At 35.9% G+C, this 17,791-nt stretch overlaps 2 protein-coding genes across 2 annotated transcripts; both read left to right on the forward strand.

Moving 5' to 3' along the window:
* The first annotated feature begins 5,575 nt into the window (after positions 1-5,575).
* Positions 5,576-7,610, forward strand: LOC132308043 (transcription factor MYB10-like). Its single transcript, XM_059805997.1, has 3 exons — positions 5,576-5,784; positions 6,103-6,232; positions 6,852-7,610. Exons 1-3 carry the CDS (start codon positions 5,652-5,654, stop codon positions 7,411-7,413), a joined length of 825 nt encoding a protein of 274 aa, XP_059661980.1. The 5' UTR covers positions 5,576-5,651; the 3' UTR covers positions 7,414-7,610.
* A 3,600-nt stretch (positions 7,611-11,210) lies between these two features.
* Positions 11,211-12,566, forward strand: LOC132309868 (uncharacterized). The gene is made up of 2 exons (XM_059808129.1): positions 11,211-11,686; positions 11,912-12,566. Exons 1-2 carry the CDS (start codon positions 11,211-11,213, stop codon positions 12,564-12,566), a joined length of 1,131 nt encoding a protein of 376 aa, XP_059664112.1.
* The last annotated feature ends 5,225 nt before the right edge of the window (positions 12,567-17,791 follow it).

The following is a 17,791-nucleotide window of genomic DNA, read 5'->3' on the forward strand; positions in this document are numbered from 1 at the left end:
CTAATGATTTCTTCTTTGATGAAGTAAAGAACGGTGTGTGGCAGCACAAAATAAACGAATTATATACTGAATGATATAAAATTTAAATATTGTTTTCTGATTCAATTTATCAAACCCCAAAACGAATTATTTGACACCCAACAAACAATTTATACTAAAATAACACGATTTTCAAGCTAACACCTTATTTTGAGCATTACCCAGTATAAAAAATAATAATATAGTTAAAAATAAGAAAGGAAATTTATTTAACTATATCTAACAAAAATAAACTTTACATATAAGTAAATACTTTTTTTTTTACTAGGCGTGCAACTTTAGAATCACAAACAAACTATTATGGTCTGAAAATTATTTTTGGACAAGCAATAGTATCATTTGATATTAACTTTTTTCTTCCATCGATCAGGACCATGTAAAGTCAAGAAGTTTGAAAATAATGTATATATTATGTTTCTTTTTCTACCCTTTAAAAGAATCAAACCTTGTAACAATTCGTTTTATTTGTGATTCATATTGTTTTGTCAGGGTTTAAAACATATATATATATATATATATATATATATATGTATGTATGTTAGAGAAAGTAAAAAGGTGTTAAAAAAAAAAACTAAATTTAAAGTAAAATGAGTAAATATGATATTATAAAATAAGAAATAATACATTAATGAGTGTTATAATATTTTTGTCATTTTTTTTTTTATGAAAAAAAAAACACAGAAAGAGTAAAGTACAATGAAGTGTGAATATCATCTTTCTATTATTAACAAGAGTAATGATAAGACAACCCAAGCCACATCATTCATTCATTCATTGTGATGGAAAATCTTATCATTTTAAAAGGACCATTTTACCCTCAAAAAATCATCCAAATCCTTTCATATTTTATTTCAAATAAAATATTCAGTTTTTGTGTTCAAAATTCCTCCATCTATGTCACTGTCCTACTCGCTTCTCCACCGCCGCCATCTTTTTGTTCACTGTCCTACTCGCCTCTCCACCACCACCACCACCACCTTTGTGTTGCCCCCACTCCTCCACTACCGTAATCCCTTAGCTTTAAATTTGTTCCTTCTCAATGACATAAACCAATAGACCCATCAAACTTTCAAATTATCTAATGATTTCTATTGTCTTCTTTATTCAAAGAACACACAAATCAACATTACACCGTGACTGACTCTCTCTCTCTCTCTTCAATTTCGCATCTCTCATATATGAGAAAATATGAAAGGGTTTGAATGATTTTCAAAATGGTAAAATTTTACACCACAATGAATAAGTGAATAATGTGACAAAGCTAAATTTCGAATCTTATTCGGTGATTAAATTTGATTATCTTATCATTAGTCTTAAAGTTTTTTTTTCCATCACACTCTTGTAAGATGGTTAAAGTCAATAAGTTTGAAAATGTATATATTATGTTGCTTTTGAATCCTTTCAAACGTTGTAATGATTCACTCATATTGTTTTGTCGGGCTTAATATATATATATATATATATATATATATATATATTGGTACTATTCTTGTTCCAAAACACTTACTTATCTTTCTATTTTGAAATGTCACAAAAAAATATATCACATTTTTAAATTAAATATACTATCTTTTATAACATTCACAAATTATCATTTTAACTAAATAAGTGCACTAATTAGGAATACTAATTTTCTTTTTATCAGAGCAAAAACTTCACTCTTATCAATATAATAAAAACCTATTAAAACTTTATTATTATATTTTGGGACAGAGGGAGTATTATAAAATAAGAGACGATGCATTAATGAGTGTAAAAACCTTCTTATCATTTCTTTTTCTTTTTCTTTTTTATAAAAAAAAGTGAAGTACAATTAAAAAAAAAAAATAGAATGCCAATATAGCATCCTTAATAGTAATGATAATAATAAAAAAGTTGGACTAGTTATGTTCATAAAAGAATTAAGATAGGGGTGTGAAAACTTTCAAAGATGTTATTTGACATTATTTTCTCTTGAAACTTTAGAAAAGTGTGATTAAAGACGGACGTAGGGTGAGCTATGGTGGACTTGAGCACTTAAAAAAATATTAGTCCACTCCATTAATAATTTTTGATTTCACGCTTAAATGTGGCTAATGAAATGAAATGCTAAGGTCTAACTATTGAGTGGGTTCCTCCTGTGACCTAGGGCTGAAAGAGAAAAGTAAAGGGGTTCACACTTCACAGTACATAATATATGAACCTCTAGCTAATAAAACAAGAAGATTGAAAGACGTAGGACGTTTTGCGGGAAGGAGACGAAGACTTGGTGTGGATATTGATTTAATTATGGGTGGCAACAAATAATGTGCATAAAATTATGAGGTCAACTTGTAAGTCAAGTTTTTGAATGCTACATTTATTTGACTGGACCAGCAGAACTCGTGGGTCACACTTCACATGGTAGATAAAATTTTAAATATTTGATTTGATATGAAGATTGCAGAGGACGTTACATTTCTATCAAGTTTTTGGACAAAACAAATACTTTAACAAAAATGTGTTTTAAATTTTTATTTGGACTGTTGTTATATATGGACAGATATACCATTTGTTTCAACCTTTTATACTGTGCAAACTCTTCATTTGTTTCTATGTTAGTGAAGAAATAATGCAACATTGTTCCAAATATTCAAATTACAAAGTTACAAAAACATGCTACGTACTCTGTGTTTATTTTTGTGAAATTGATATGGGCATTTTTTTAATAAAAAATAAAGGGTTAATATCATTGACACCCTTTTAAATTTGGTAAAATATCACCTTTATTATTAACTCAAAAATAAAAAGAACAAAAAAATCAATTTCCTTCTCCATTCATGGTCAACGTCTCCCTCTCCTACATTAGCCATTTTTGCACAAAATCCACTACAAACCTAATGATTCACGGGTAATAATAAAAAGACAAGAAAGAGAAGCAACAAAGTAGTTTTAAACATTACAAAGAGTATTTAGCTCACATAAGGATGTGAATATATAATCTTTCAGACAAAATTTGTCTACTCACCAGTGAGTAGGTCATTCAAAATTAATGATAGATGTGATTCAATCACAATGCACAAATAATTCGTAATTACAAAATCAGGAAAGTGATAAAGAGAGGACGACTGAATTTATTTCAAAAAAAATTATTTTCTTTATTTATCACTTTTTCGATTTACGAATCATTCGTGTATGTGTAATTATATTAACGTTAGTAGTAAGTATGAATGACGTACTCACCAGTGAATAGACAAATGTTATTCTTTTCTTTATATATTATTGGAAATAGTAATTGTAAGTGACCCGAAGTTGTTAGTTGTAATGTTACAAAGATCTTTTAAAATTATCAATTTATCTTTTAATATTATTCATTTTGTGCTCGTGTACTGGAAATTTTGTGCTCGTGTACTGGAAAGTAAGCAATTAAAAATTGTGCACATATCATTTTTTTCATATCATTCATGTTTTTATTTAAGTCTAATATTTCTTCAATACTTTGATATAAATTCTACAACCACGCATGTTCTCGTTGTAAGAAAAAAGAAAAGTATTTGCTTATATAACGTCCTTTGTCTCCCCTTTCAAAATCAGCCACAATCAATTCCAAATTATGGACAAATACAGTATGAAACTAAAATATAAAAAATAAAAAATAAGTGTTTTGTAGTATATGGACTCTTTTGTAATTTACTTTTGAAAAAAAAAAAAAAAAAACTTGTCAACGTACGAATAGTCTCCATGGACCAATTCACTGCTAAATGATAAGTACAGAGTTAATAATTTAGATTAGTCAATGGTAAATTTTCAATGCTTAGAGTTGAAGTACAAGGGATTGAAAAAGAGAGTAAGAAAGTGTTGAATACACACCTAGGTGTGGTGTGAACCTTGGAAACCTGTGGCTATGAGTACCATCGATCTTGTCACCTCAACACCAATAAACAATAAAACAAAACTTGACTTTTTTTCTGGGTCAACTAGGAGAAGTACATGAATATATTAACTGATTTTTGATAGTTATTCTAAATTCTAATGACTAGATTTTTGTTTTTATTTTGTAGTGATTTATTGAGACATTGGCCACTTGCTTAGCTCTGTGGTTTCATTTTCTCATTATTTATACATTAATCAATAATATTTTATGTTATTTATTTTGAATATAGTTTAGCAATTTATTCGCTGAATTTTGAAATTTAGCAAGTTCAAAATTTAGGATTCGACTCTCGCTAGATGTTCTTTGTGGTTAGTCTCTGTTATCCTTACAGTGACTTACCCAATTTAGGTGGGAAGTCGCCCTTCCGAATTTTTGAGAATAATCGGATTGTTGAAGGACCCTATGGGTTCGTGTTATTCCAGACACTCCGAATTAATATATATATATATATATATATATATATATATATATTCCACATTTTCTTTCCAACTAATTATGTCACAATTGTTTTAACGAATTTTCAATAATGGCTAATATCAGAATAATCCGGGTCTTTGTCCTCTGCATGTGGTACCACCCATGAAACTAGTCTAAGAAAGCACAATATTGGATTATTAAATATATATATATTTAATAATCCCATAAATTGTTAATATTCAGTACTCACTGCTCATGAGTCCATCTATGTTTGTCCCTGCATGAATAAGAGAGCCACAGTTTGAAATCAAAACCGACAAAATTCAAACACATACCCATGACTTATAACTGCGACGATTGCAACAAAAGATATGCATATAATCCTACAACTATTAGGAACCACGAAAAAAAAAAATTTGGTACCATATCAACATCCTCTGCATATGGTACCAATCTGCAATACTTTGTCTATTCAACTTGCGCTATCCTTGTTCAGAGGTTGCGAAGATTCGAATCCCATAATAAGTATTTGTGAGTATGTATGTGAATTGATTGCTTATCTAATTAAAAATGACAATACACAAACAATCGTTTGATCTCATTAAGTATTATTAGCAGGAAAACTGAATTTTTTATTTAGCTTTCAAACATCACAATTACACTATACTTATTTTAGACAAATCTAATGCACGAGAATTCCATCATTACAGAATTTCGAGAGAGTTAAACGTATGAAGTTTTACTTTTGCATGCGAATAATATTTTCTAGTTTTGAATTTGTAATCTCCAAATCACAATAGAATGATCTTTTAGCTCCGAAGACTTGCACTCTACTAATTGACATTACCTAATTAAAAAAGAAAAAGAAAATAGAAGAAGTTATTGATCAGCAGAGGACTAATAGCTTTATTTTTTAATTGGAGTAGCAATTATTTAAGAGTAAAGAAAATATTGAACCGTGTGGAATTATGAAGAAACATGTGTTAATCGTAAATAAAATATATGAACATTTTTATATATGTTTATTTGTAATATATTAGTAATCAATCTTTAGCGCATGTACTTGAACCAAACTAATTTAATCCCTAGGGACATGTTCACGGCATCTTCTAAATAGGGACCCCACTTTTTTAGTACAGATCTGTCTATGAAACACGTTTTTACTTTGAAAGGTCAGCAGTATAAATATATAAGAGGAGTGATCTTTGTAAAAGGTACAGCCTTAAAGCTAATTGAGATCTTGTGCTTTAGAGAGAGAAAGTACTGAGATAGAGAGAGAGAGAGAGAGAGAGAGAGCTCAAAGATGGTGAGAACTCCCCGCTATGATAAAAATGGAATGAAGAAAGGTGCATGGAGTGTTGAAGAAGACAACAAATTGAGAGCTTACATTCAGAGATATGGTCACTGGAACTGGCGTCACCTACCCAAGTTTGCTGGTATATATGATCGAACACTTCTTGCTTCTTCTTCTTATTTCTCCTCTGTGGATGAAAAAAAGGTAGATATTTGATGAATGAAACACATTATATAAAATTCAAGTTTTTCCTAATTCATTTGTCTATGGTTTCTTTAAACACTTTCAAAATGACACAATTAACAATTCACTCACCACCATCAATGGCAGCTTTACAATTCAAGTTATTTGTTTAGTGGGAAAATCCAATAATTAAGTATTTGAAAAGCGAGAGATGCATAGGGCAAATTAAGGTAACTTAATTAATGTAATTATATGTGCTAACGGACTATAATTTCAGGCCTATCGAGATGTGGGAAGAGTTGCAGATTGCGGTGGATGAATTACCTGCGACCGAATCTGAAACAAGGGGATTACAGCAAAGAAGAAGAGTATATGATCATTAAATTACACGACCAGCTTGGAAATAAGTATGTAGCTACTACTGTTAACAACTAACCTTTGCAAACACTTAGATTGTACAACTTCATTTATATCTGTACTACTCTTCCTCACATCTAGCATGCGGGTGATCCCTATCAATATCTTATGTATTATATGATCAGGAAGGTGTTGTAGATCCATCGAACTAAGGATTTTTTGGCATCATAAGTTTGTTATTATCATCATATCATCATATGCTATCCTCATGTATATGTATATATATTGTGTTTTAATTCAAATGTATTGCTATAGTCCTAGTGTAAACTATATAGTTCAGATCAAGCTTCAGAAATCAATACATCAAAGATTAATATATATATATATATATATATATATATATATATATACCAATACATTATCCTCATGTATGTGTATATATATTCTGTTTTAATTCAAATGTATTGCTATAGTCCTAGTGTAAACTATATAGTTCAGATCAAGTTTCAGAAATCAATACACCAAAGATTAATATATATATATATATATATATATATATATATATATATATATATATATATATCTGATGATCGAAAAGATTTAAATGAATGAAATTGTGATAAAAATTTAGAGGAACAATACTAATAAATTACTCTCATCCATATGCAGATGGTCAGTCATTTCTGCAAAACTACCTGGAAGGACTGACAATGGAATAAAGAACCATTGGCACACCAACCTGAAGAAACGTGCGAAGAAAAATCAAGTGTCGTCTGAAGGGGAAGATCAATCCGGTGTAACCCAATCCGAAGGGTACTTGAAAGATCAATCCACTGAATCTTCAGAATGTGAGACCAACAAATGGAGATCTAGAGAATCGACACCTGAAAATGTTTTCGTTGATGCTCCATTATCGCAGCAAACTACTTCAGCCAGCTCCCAACTGTCTCCACAACAATCTTGCAGTGAGTACTCCTTGAGCTCTGATTATGCATTTCTAAGTGGCATGAGCTGGGCAAAAGAAGAAACCAACACTCCGCCCCAATCATTTGCAGAACCTATTGGAAATTTCTGGACGGAACCTTTTTTGGCTGACACATCCTACAACCAGATTAATGATCTTTCATCACTATTTGTTGAAGGAGATCAACTTTTGCATCCATATTTTTTGTGTCAACATGATGCAATTGATTTGGCCTACCAATGGATGCCAGAACTTCCAGAAAAGTAGATAATACATGAAGATATTTCGTCTTTTTAAGAAACTCACACGCTATGTGTGTGTTGTTCTTCAGGAGTAGAATATTGCAGTATCTGCATAATGCACAAATTAGTTGCTTGAGTTTTAGTGTGTGGAAAATTAAAAAACAGAAATAAAAGAAGCAATAGAAGCGAGTTGATCGAATGTATGTTTTAGGTTGCCATATATCTTAAGCTTGTATGCTGTTGTTGAAGATGCTTTCGTTCGAGCTAGTTGGGCTTGCCCTTGTTTGTACAGTTTCCATTTTCAATTTATATACTTGCTTGCCTGGCTAGAAGAAAAAAAAAGTTCAATATTGTATGTTCTGATCATGAAAAAATGTATCAATTTATGTGTTGATTATGAGCATAAGCTTCTTCCCATTATTTCTACTTAAACCAGATCAACTTAGATCATTAGATTCTAGTCTTGTATGATTGAGATTCATGGATTGCCTTGTTTAAAATTTATTTTAAACATTGGATTTTAGAATTTAGGAATTGAGTTCATTTAACGGAATTAGTATACTCATTATCTTAATTTTAAAATTTATGATTGAGATTCATATATTGCCTGGTTTAAAATTTATTGCAAACATCAGAATTTAAAACTTCTAGGAATTGGTTTCATTTAACCAAATTAGTACAGACTTTGTCTTAATTTTGTTTTTATGTATATAAAATCCCATTAATTTGAAGTTTCTAGTTAATTTGTTCTCTCTCTCAAACATTCTGTCTCCTCATACCTTGATTTCACCAAGATATAAATTAGGAAATTACTTTTAATTACAACTTATCGAAAGAAATCTCTCTTTTGAAGACAATCTCCAGTTTGAATGTGTTGTTTCTCTTGTTGAGTTTGGGTTTCAAATTAATCATGCAATTAAATTCCTTACCAATGACCTAAAGTATCTTCATAAATTTTTCTTAAGTTCAGTTCCTCAAGGAAATTTTTCTTTTTCATTTTTTTTTTTCACCACAACCCAATATAGATTGATTGTTTTCATAAACATCTTCAATCAAAATCTTTAGGTAAGGTACATCTACATGTAAATAATCTTTAGAGAATATAGCTCTAGAAACAAGGCTGTGCAAAACAAATATACATGTAAATATATAAGGAGTCTACGCAAGGTACCTATAGTTACATAGAACTCACATGGGTTGACTTAATGTACATGTAATAGATATATTTTGATTTTTTTTTTTTTTTTTTTTTTTGTTAGTTATTTTAATGTTCTGCGTGTTGGCTTCTTAATTTGATACATGGATAACAATGATTATTAAATTTTAGTAACATGTACTAAAACTATAAGCATCATCAGAAGTTTTGATGCAGGTGCAAAATAATAGTGAGTACGTCCACTGCTTTGTGCTTGCAAGGAGATAAAATATGCCAAATACGAGATACATATGGTTAATAAAAAAAAGGGTTTAAATCTCTCTCTCTCACTCTTGTAGGTAGTCTTTGACTATGTCATACGAAATGAGATACACATAGTTAATGAAAAATGTTGAAATATATATATATATATATATATATATATATATATATATATATATATATAATTGTGGATTCTTTAATTTGTACTTGCCTTTTTCTACATTCTGAGTAAGAAATATTGAATTCCAAAAAGAAAAATAAGCATCAAAATAATTTAGCTTGACTTTCTGGTTTTCTAGATTCATTTCAACATTATCCATAGCAAATAATACAGTTTTAAAACATGGAATAATCTTTAATAATTGTATGAAAACTGCCTTTCGTTTTTTATTTTCAAAATTATTTTCAGAGAATTGGAGCAAGCAGATACAAAATTTGTCTTATTCTTTTCCTGCAGGTTTCATGGAGGAACTCAAATAATCATGAAAAAATCGACCTTTATAGGATTTTCTAAAAACTGAATGAAATTGGATGAAGATATTTTTTTTCGGTAAGTAATTGGATGAAGATATTGTTCAAATGAGTGAATATAAATTGGAGGATAAGATTCTTAATTAGTTGTGTTTATATATTATCCAAACTTGAATTGATCTCAACTATATATATATATATATATATAAGAGAGAGAGAGAGAAAAGAAATAAGTTTCACTTGTATATATATATATATATAAGAGAGAGAGAGAAAAGAAATAAGTTTCACTTGTATATATATATATATATAAGAGAGAGAGAGAAAAGAAATAAGTTTCACTTGGCCGGGAACAGTGAGCATCAGTCAGCGTTATAATTAAATGAAGATGAAGACTGAAACGCGCAAGCCTATTTCTTCTATGTGCCTTTCTGTCATTTTCATTTGTATGTTCATTTTCATGATTAATGAATTTAATGGACTTTGGCTGGAGGATTTGACTATATCTTCATCCAACCACCATGTTATTAATAATAAAATTATTTTATAGTACTAGTTTTTATTTTCTAGTGTAAACACTGAGGATACCAGAAGGAATATGGGCCGGATATGATCTGCAGACATGGCATCGAGTCAAACAATTGAATTCAGCCCATACAGGAGCACCGCAGAATGGGCCGAGCCCGGAGAATCCATCGAAGAAGGCCAAGCCCATTGGAAAGAAGGCTCAAAACTGATAGTCCAGCAGCACTTGTAATTACCTATAAAAAGGCAGTGAAGAGAGTGAAAGAGAGGAGAGGATTTTTTTTAGTTGAAAATGTAATGAGATTCTGTCCAAATAGAGAGAAAAAATTCTTTGCATCTTCAATTGGCGCCGTCTGTGGGAAACGATGAAGAACATTCATTCATGCTTAATCGATGTCATGTTAATTCAAACTGATCCGTGAAGACGAAGCAAGATTTCTAGAAATTGAGTCCAGATCGGAGAGATTGCAGTTTTTTTTGAAGGAATTCTTGATTACTGTTGGTTTAGACGTGTTTGCGTTGGAATTACGCAGCTAAGATTTGCTTGATTGCAGTTAGATCCGGTGAGTTAGAAGCTAGAAAGCTCAGATCTAGCGAACTGTGATCGCGATTCGGTGAATTTGAGTCCAGATCCAACGAGATTTGCATCAGTAAAGTTCAGATTTGATTAAAATCTTGTGATTCATGCCTTTGCTTCGCTCCGGAATCATGATAGGAGGCGAGAGCTCCAATCCGGTGGAGAATGTCCAGCAGATGAAGCTTGATGAGTTAATGAACATGATCGAAGTTCTCAGGAAAGAGAATGCAGAGCTAAAAGCTGGAATGCAGCGCCAAGAAGCTCCGGCGATTCTGCAACCACTTCCGGCAGGTGAGGAGGTTATGCATCCTGTTGTCGCGCGTCAAGGTGAAGAGGAAGAGAACAATCTGACAAATCCTCGTCACGAGGAGGTTACGCTAGATGATTTGCCACTAAATCCTCGTTGTTTTGATGATCGAGAAGGCTCAATTCACTTAGATCCACGGCATGAGCAGATCAGGCGGAACGAGGCAATGACTTTTAGTATCAAGAGAGGTTTAACCGAGAAGAAGCTGTGGAGTTCGGACACCAGAAAACTACACCGATCTGGCAGAAGGAATACATGGAGGAAAGATCATCCGATTCGCTTTATCGACCTTCAACGGTTACATTAGATTATCGAAGCTCAAAAAGGAGATCTACGGATCAGAGAGCTGCTGCAAGGTTCCACAGAAAGAACGAGGCCCTTCGTTCAACAACTCGGACGATTGACTAGCCGTTTACCGATGAAATTCTGAATGCTCCAAGTCCGAATAAATTCTCCATGCCAGTTTTCATCCTGTTTGACGGAACGACTGATCCAATCGATCATGTATATCATATCCAATTGAAAATGGCACTGAACACGGAGAACGACTCCTTAATGTGCAAATGTTTCCCAACAAGCTTGGCTGGACCAGCGCTTAATTGGTTCAAAAACTTACCGAGGGGATCAATTGATAGTTTCCGAAGCCTTTGCGATCGGTTCATCAGCCAGTACTATGGGAATAAGTGCCCGGCAAAAGATGTCTCCAGTCTGTTCACGATGCAGCAGCATGAAAATGAACGCCTCCAAGCTTTTCATACTAGATTCAATTTAACCAAGAGCATGGTGATCGAGTGTCATCCGTCCACGGCGGTTCAAGCATTCAAACTGGCCATGATTCGTGGGACTCCGTTTCACACAAGTCTAGTGGTGAACATGCCGCAGACCATGGATGAGCTGAACGAAAGAGCTGATGGATTTGTCCATTTGGAAGAGGAAGAGGCAGCTAATGCAAGGAAAACGTCAATTATTTCAACGAAGGAAAAGTCCAAAGCCAAGATCAGGTAAAAACCAGCTTCATCGCAATGGCAGATCCCTTGGATAGTAGAAAAAAGGCACAGGGAAGAGGAATTGGTCACTCCATTGAAAGTAACCCTAGCAAGACTGTACCAAGAAAACAAAGATAAGTTCCGACCTCCTTTACCTATCAGACAACCCCTGGAGCAGAGAGATAAGTCTAAGCATTGCGCTTTCTATTCTGATTTTGGCCATCAGACTAACAAATACAGGAACTTAAGGAGGCAGGTGGAGATGTTGATAACCAGAGGGGAGTTCGCAAGTTATATTCAAGGCTCGGCGGTAGAGCAAAGCCGACCGGCGAAGCAAGTGAAGAGAAATCAGAAGTCGAACTCCCACAACTCGCAACCAGTTCGAATAATCAATACAATTCATGGCCGGCCTGAACGTGAAGAGTCAGATGAACTGCTTCGAACACAGCTCCGCCAGGCGCAGATGAAGAGGAGGATAGGCAGTGTAAACACTCTGCACCAACAGAGCGTATCAACACAGATAAAGTTTGATAGAACAGATCTATTGCGTGTTCAGATCCCTCATGAGAACCCGTTAGTTGTCAGTTTGACAGTGGCCGAATATTTGGTATGCAGAGTTCTGATTGATCCTGGAAGTAGTGCGAACGTTATGCCGAGGGACACATTTGATCGGCTCGAGATCAAGCCAGACCATCTCAAGGCCACTGGGAATCCTTTGCTAGGGTTTGATGGAGAACGACTGGAGCCCATTGGTACGATGGAAGTAGCAGTGCATGCTGCAGAGAGGGTTCTAATAGAGAGCTTTGTAGTTGTCGAGATTCATCCCTCTTACAACCTTCTGATGGGCAGAGGGTGGATCCATAGAGTTCAAGGTGTTCCTTCCATTCTGCACTAAGTAATGAGATTCAGAGAGGTCCAAGGTGATTGACATTCATGGGGACCAAGTTGCAGCTAAGGAATGTTATTCAGTAACGCTGAAGTATGCTGGAAAAGGGAAAGCACCCATCCGTTTGGCAAGCCCTAGATAGCAATTACAGGAGCCTCCCCCCAAGCAGAATGAGGAGGAGGAGCTAGTGGACTTGACCGAAGAACCCCTAGTTGATGTACAGATTGATCAGTTCCGACCAGAATGAACAATCAGAGTGGGGGTACGACTTGCTGAGGGGAAGGAACAGGAGTTAGTTGATTTCTTGTCTCAGAACGCCGATGTATTTGCATAGAGCCACCTAGACATGCCTGAAATCAATCCTTCCGTATCATGTCACTCCTTGAACGTTAATCCCAATGCAAGACCTGTAAAGCAGAAGCAGCGAAGGTTTGCTCCAGAGCGTAACCGGATCATAGCCGAGGAGGTTGATAGGCTGCTTGATGCGGGATTTATAAGAGAAGTGTACGATCCTGACTGGTTGTTAAACGTTGTTGTTGTGCAGAAGAAGAACGGGAAATGGCGAATGTGCATTGATTTCACCAATTTGAACAAAGCCTATCCGAATGATAGCTTTCCGTTGCCAAAAATTGATCAAATGGTGGATGCTGCTCTTAGGTATGAGCGTTTAACCTTTTTAGATGCTTTTTCAGGTTATAATCAGATCCCCATGGACTCTGCTGATGAAGAGAAAACTTCTTTCGTTACCGAGCGCGGGACCTATTGCTACAAAGTTATGCCGTTCAGACTGAAGAACGCCATAGCAACTTACCAAAGGCTTATTAGCAAAATTTTCAAGGGTCAAATAGGGAAGACCGTGGAAGCTTACATTGATGACATGGTAGTAAAAAGTAAGAAGAAAGTTGACCATCTCAAACATCTACAAGACGTATTTGATGTGTTGAGACATTATGGAATGAAGCTCAATCCAACTAAGTGCTCATTCGGCGTGAGTTCTAGTCAATTCTTGGGACACGTGGTTAATCATAGAGGCATAGAAGCTAACCCTCCCAAGCAGAAGCTCTGACTAAGAATGCCGAGCCGAAGACAATCAAAGAAGTGCAAGCACTTACAGGACGGATCGCTGCATTGAGCCGGTTCATTTCCAAATTGTCAGATTGCTGCAAACCATTTTTTGACACAATACGAAGCCATGGGAGACAAGTTTGGGGGGATGAACAGCGCTGAGCATTAACTGGTTTGAAAGAATATATGCAGAACCTTCCGGTCCTGTCAGCTCCAGAACCAGGAGATAAGCTATTTTTATACCTCGGGGTATCCAACATCGCGACAAGTGGTGTTCTGATCCGTTGTAAAGAGGGGAAGCAATATCCAGTGTTCTATGTTAGCAAAGAGGCCGAACGACGTTATTCAAAGGCCGAGCAGGTGATACTCTCGCTAGTATATGCGAAAAAAAAAGCTCAGGCATTATTTTGAATCCCATCTTATCATCGTTCTAACCACTTTCCCTATCAGAATAATCCTGCACAAACCAGACCTCTCAAGGAGGATGACGAAGTGGGCCATAGAGTTAAGCTCATTTGACATAACATATGAACCCAGAACGGCAGTCAAAGGGCAAGCAGTGGCAGATTTTTTACTGGAATGTGATTCAGAAGACATGGAGGAAGACCTTCATGGTTGCTTGTGGAAACTCTTTGCCGATGGATCCTTAAATCAGATGGGGGCAGGCATTGGAGTCAAACTGTAGACATCAGAAGGCACGTCCCTAAGTCAAGCGCTCCGGTTTGAATTTAGAGCCACCAATAATGAAACGAAGTATGAGGCACTACTGGCAGAACTTAAGCTCGCCAAAGAGCTGAAGGTCAGGAATTTGACTGTCTTTAGTGACTCGCAGTTAATTATTCGGCAGGTGAATGGTGAATATGAAACCAAGGATGAAACGATGGAAGCAAATCATTCTGCTGTTATGCGGGAAGCCAAAAACTTTAAAAAAAATTGAATTCATTCAAATACCGAGATAGCATAACGAAGATGCCGATCGGCTAGCATGTAATGCCTCAGGTCTGGAGAAATATTGGTAAGGGTGATTCCAATAGGAATACTGAACCAGCCATCCATTTTTGAAGAACCTTCGGGCCCAGATCCTTGGCAAGTGAATGTTATTCCATATGAACCAAGTTGGATTAATCCGATCATAACTTACATTCGGAATGGTACTCTGCCTGAGCAAAGAGATGAGGCTAGGAAAATTAAATCGAACGCTACAAAGTACGCCATAGTGCATAACCAGTTATACAGGAGGTCTTTTTCTGGACCGTACTTAAAGTGCGTCACCCCCACAGAAGCTTGGCATATACTGCGAGCTATTCATGAAGGTGTGTGTGGAAATCATTTAGAGGCAAGATCTTTAGCGCACAAAGTATGACGCAAGGGTACTTCTGGCCGAACATGTCACGAGATGCGGAAGAATTCTCCAGAAGGTGTGATAAGTGCCAAAGGTTCGGACCATTGATCCACTAACCACCTGAGGACTTGCACGTAATGGCCACACCATGACCTTTCGCACAATGGGGGATGGATGTGGTTGGTCCTCTGCCAACTGCAAAAGCTCAGAACAAGTATGTATTACTGGCAACAGATTACTTTACCGAATGGGTAGAAACAGAGCCATATCCGAGCGTAACGCAAACTCATGTAAGACATTTCATCTAGAGTAATATTATTTGCCGTTTTGGTGTCTCGAGGTCAATCGTTATGGATAATAGGACTAATCTTGACAGCAAGCAAGTCAGAGAATTGTTGGAAGAATATGGAATCAACAAAAAATTGGCAGCAGTAAGTCATCCCCAGGCTAATGGACAAGCAGAAATTACGAATAGAACAATTTTTGCTTGTATCAAGAAGAAGCTAGAAGACCATAAAGGGAAGTGGCTGGACGAAATCCCGAACATCCTATGGGCTTACAAAACGACCCCTAGACGGCCGACCGGGGAAAGCTCATTCGCCATGGCATATGGAACCGAGGCAGTCATACCGGTTAAATATTTGGTTCAGACTGTCCGAAGCTTAGCATGGAATCAGGAACAGAATGACAAAATGCTGAGATTTAACCTTGATATGTTAGAAGAAAAGAGAGATGCTGCGGCAATAAGGCTTGCATCCTATCAGTAGACACTGGCTAGCAGCCACAACAAAAGGGTGAAGCACAGAGATTTCACACTTGGCGATCTGGTTCTGAAGAAGAATGTAGGAATACTTAAAAAGATGATGTCACCTTAGGAAGGATCATACAGAATTACAGAGGTCATAGGGAAGGGGGCATATGTACTAGAGACCATGGCTGGAAGGTTGGTTAACAAGCCATGGAATGCTACATCTTTAAAAAGGTATTATATGTAGAAAGTTTAAAGTTCTAATTCTGGCATTACTCATTTTCAGTTGTACAGAATTCCGAAATTTATAAAAAGCTATCTTCTTCTAAAAAGTTGAGTTTATAGAAACAGCAAAGTAAGTGGCCACTGGCACAATGAGCTGAACGCTAAAAACTTGCACACAAAAAAAAATAATAATAAATAAAATATAAATAAAATAAAAATAAATAAATAAAATTGTTGTGTGGTAAAGTGGCACACTAGCCGAACGCCAGCCACTGACATACAGAGAAGAACCAGATCAGATAGCATTAAATCATTAAGTCAATGGATTTATGGTAAGAGTTCAATCAAAAGTCAGCCATCTCATTAATAATGAAGTTTCAGAGTTACAAAAAATGAGGTATACAGATGACAAAAATGCAAAAGGAATGAGGTCAGTACATCAGAAAGGTTCTAACTAGAAGCATTTGCCCCGTCAGCTTCTTGATGGTGCTGAACAGCCCCCTCATCACTTTTGGCGTTACCGTTCTCACGGGGAGGAGAATCGAGCTGAATGACAGAATCGTTCTACTGAGTTCTATCCTCAATAGCATTGGAAGAATCATTCTGCCGAGAGTCATCCTCAGCAACAGTGACGGATGGAGTCACAGTGGACAGAGAAAGAACGTCCAGAGGTTGAGCAGTAGAAGGAGTAGGATTGATCCTGGAAGAGGCGATCTCTTGGCATTCATCAAATATGCCCTCAGCAGGGGTGGAGTCTAGGTCGGCATAAACACCCGGAGGATCAAGCTTCAGGTCTCTGTCAACCTCATCAGGGGTACAACCAGTCTGACTTTCATCTGGAACACGATCGGTATAACCCTCTCGGAACCCCTGAGCATATCTGAGGACCCCAACCCTGGAAAACCGAGCGTGCAGAGCTAGCATACCACCATTTACCTTACTGATGGTGTTGAGTAAAGCATTATGCTCGTCTAGAGCTTTTTTCTCAAAGGCCATTCGAGTGGATTGCTCATCACTCAGAAGGCGTAGAAGTTCTTCCTTCTCAGCTTTAAGAGATTCTCGCTCGGTATGCCAAACCCTCTTCTCAAGTTGTAGAGTGTTCTTTTCATCCTGAAGAGAGTCCGTCTCCTTTTTCAGAGCGTCCCTCTCCTTCTCAACTTTGTTGAGCAGAACCATCAGCCCGGTATTCTGAGCACCTAAAGCATCGTTCTCCTTGTTAGCTACACCAAGGTTGTCAGAGAGCATACGAGCCTTGGCATTTACCAGCTCAACCTATTTCTGCATGGCCATCATCCCGTACAGGATCTGTAGAGATATATATGATAACTGATTAAGCCGATCAGATGGTCAGAAGAAAACAAATGTAAAGACTATGTAAAGATTCATTAACTGAGCGACAGAAGTTACCTCTATGGCAGATAAGGGGAATCGGCTGGACACTTCTTTCTGAGACAGACCCTTGGCTACCTCAATATCCTTAGGAGTCCACATTGTAATGTCTGTAAATTAAAAAGAAAAAGAAAAAGAAAAAGAGAAAAGAAAAAAAAAATGTGTGGGACCCACGAAGTTTAAGTGGTCATAAAACCACGTTTTTTTTTCCTTTTTTTTTTTGTTCTCTGTTGTTTCTTCTCTCTCGCAGCTCTCTGCCTCTTTGTATTTCTTTTTTTTCTTTTTCTTTTGCAAGCTTTCACTCTTGATTTCTCCCTCATCTTTTATCGAATTAAGGTTTCAGGTTTTGGAAATGAACCGGTGGACGACAATCTACCTCAAGCTTGAAAGTTGTTAGAAGGTTGTTTGCTATTTTGTATTTTGACAGTTTTATGTATATTCATAGTTGTGGGGATGTAACTAAGT

Source organism: Cornus florida, unplaced genomic scaffold (genome assembly GCF_030987335.1).
Source record: "Cornus florida cultivar Cherokee Brave unplaced genomic scaffold, ASM3098733v1 CherokeeBrave_3.0.0_Hap2_Chr05, whole genome shotgun sequence".
NCBI classification, from domain to species: Eukaryota; Viridiplantae; Streptophyta; class Magnoliopsida; order Cornales; family Cornaceae; genus Cornus; species Cornus florida.

Bases quoted from the DNA above. Each gene is read 5' to 3' on its own strand.
- LOC132308043 (XM_059805997.1), top strand. From the start codon at position 5,652: ATGGTGAGAACTCCCCGCTATGATAAAAATGGAATGAAGAAAGGTGCA. The intron at 5,785-6,102 runs GTATATATGATC...CTATAATTTCAG, and splicing joins TCACCTACCCAAGTTTGCTG to GCCTATCGAGATGTGGGAAG. The intron at 6,233-6,851 runs GTATGTAGCTAC...ATCCATATGCAG, and splicing joins CACGACCAGCTTGGAAATAA to ATGGTCAGTCATTTCTGCAA.
- LOC132309868 (XM_059808129.1), top strand. From the start codon at position 11,211: ATGGCACTGAACACGGAGAACGACTCCTTAATGTGCAAATGTTTCCCA. The intron at 11,687-11,911 runs GTAAAAACCAGC...TAACAAATACAG, and splicing joins AAGTCCAAAGCCAAGATCAG to GAACTTAAGGAGGCAGGTGG.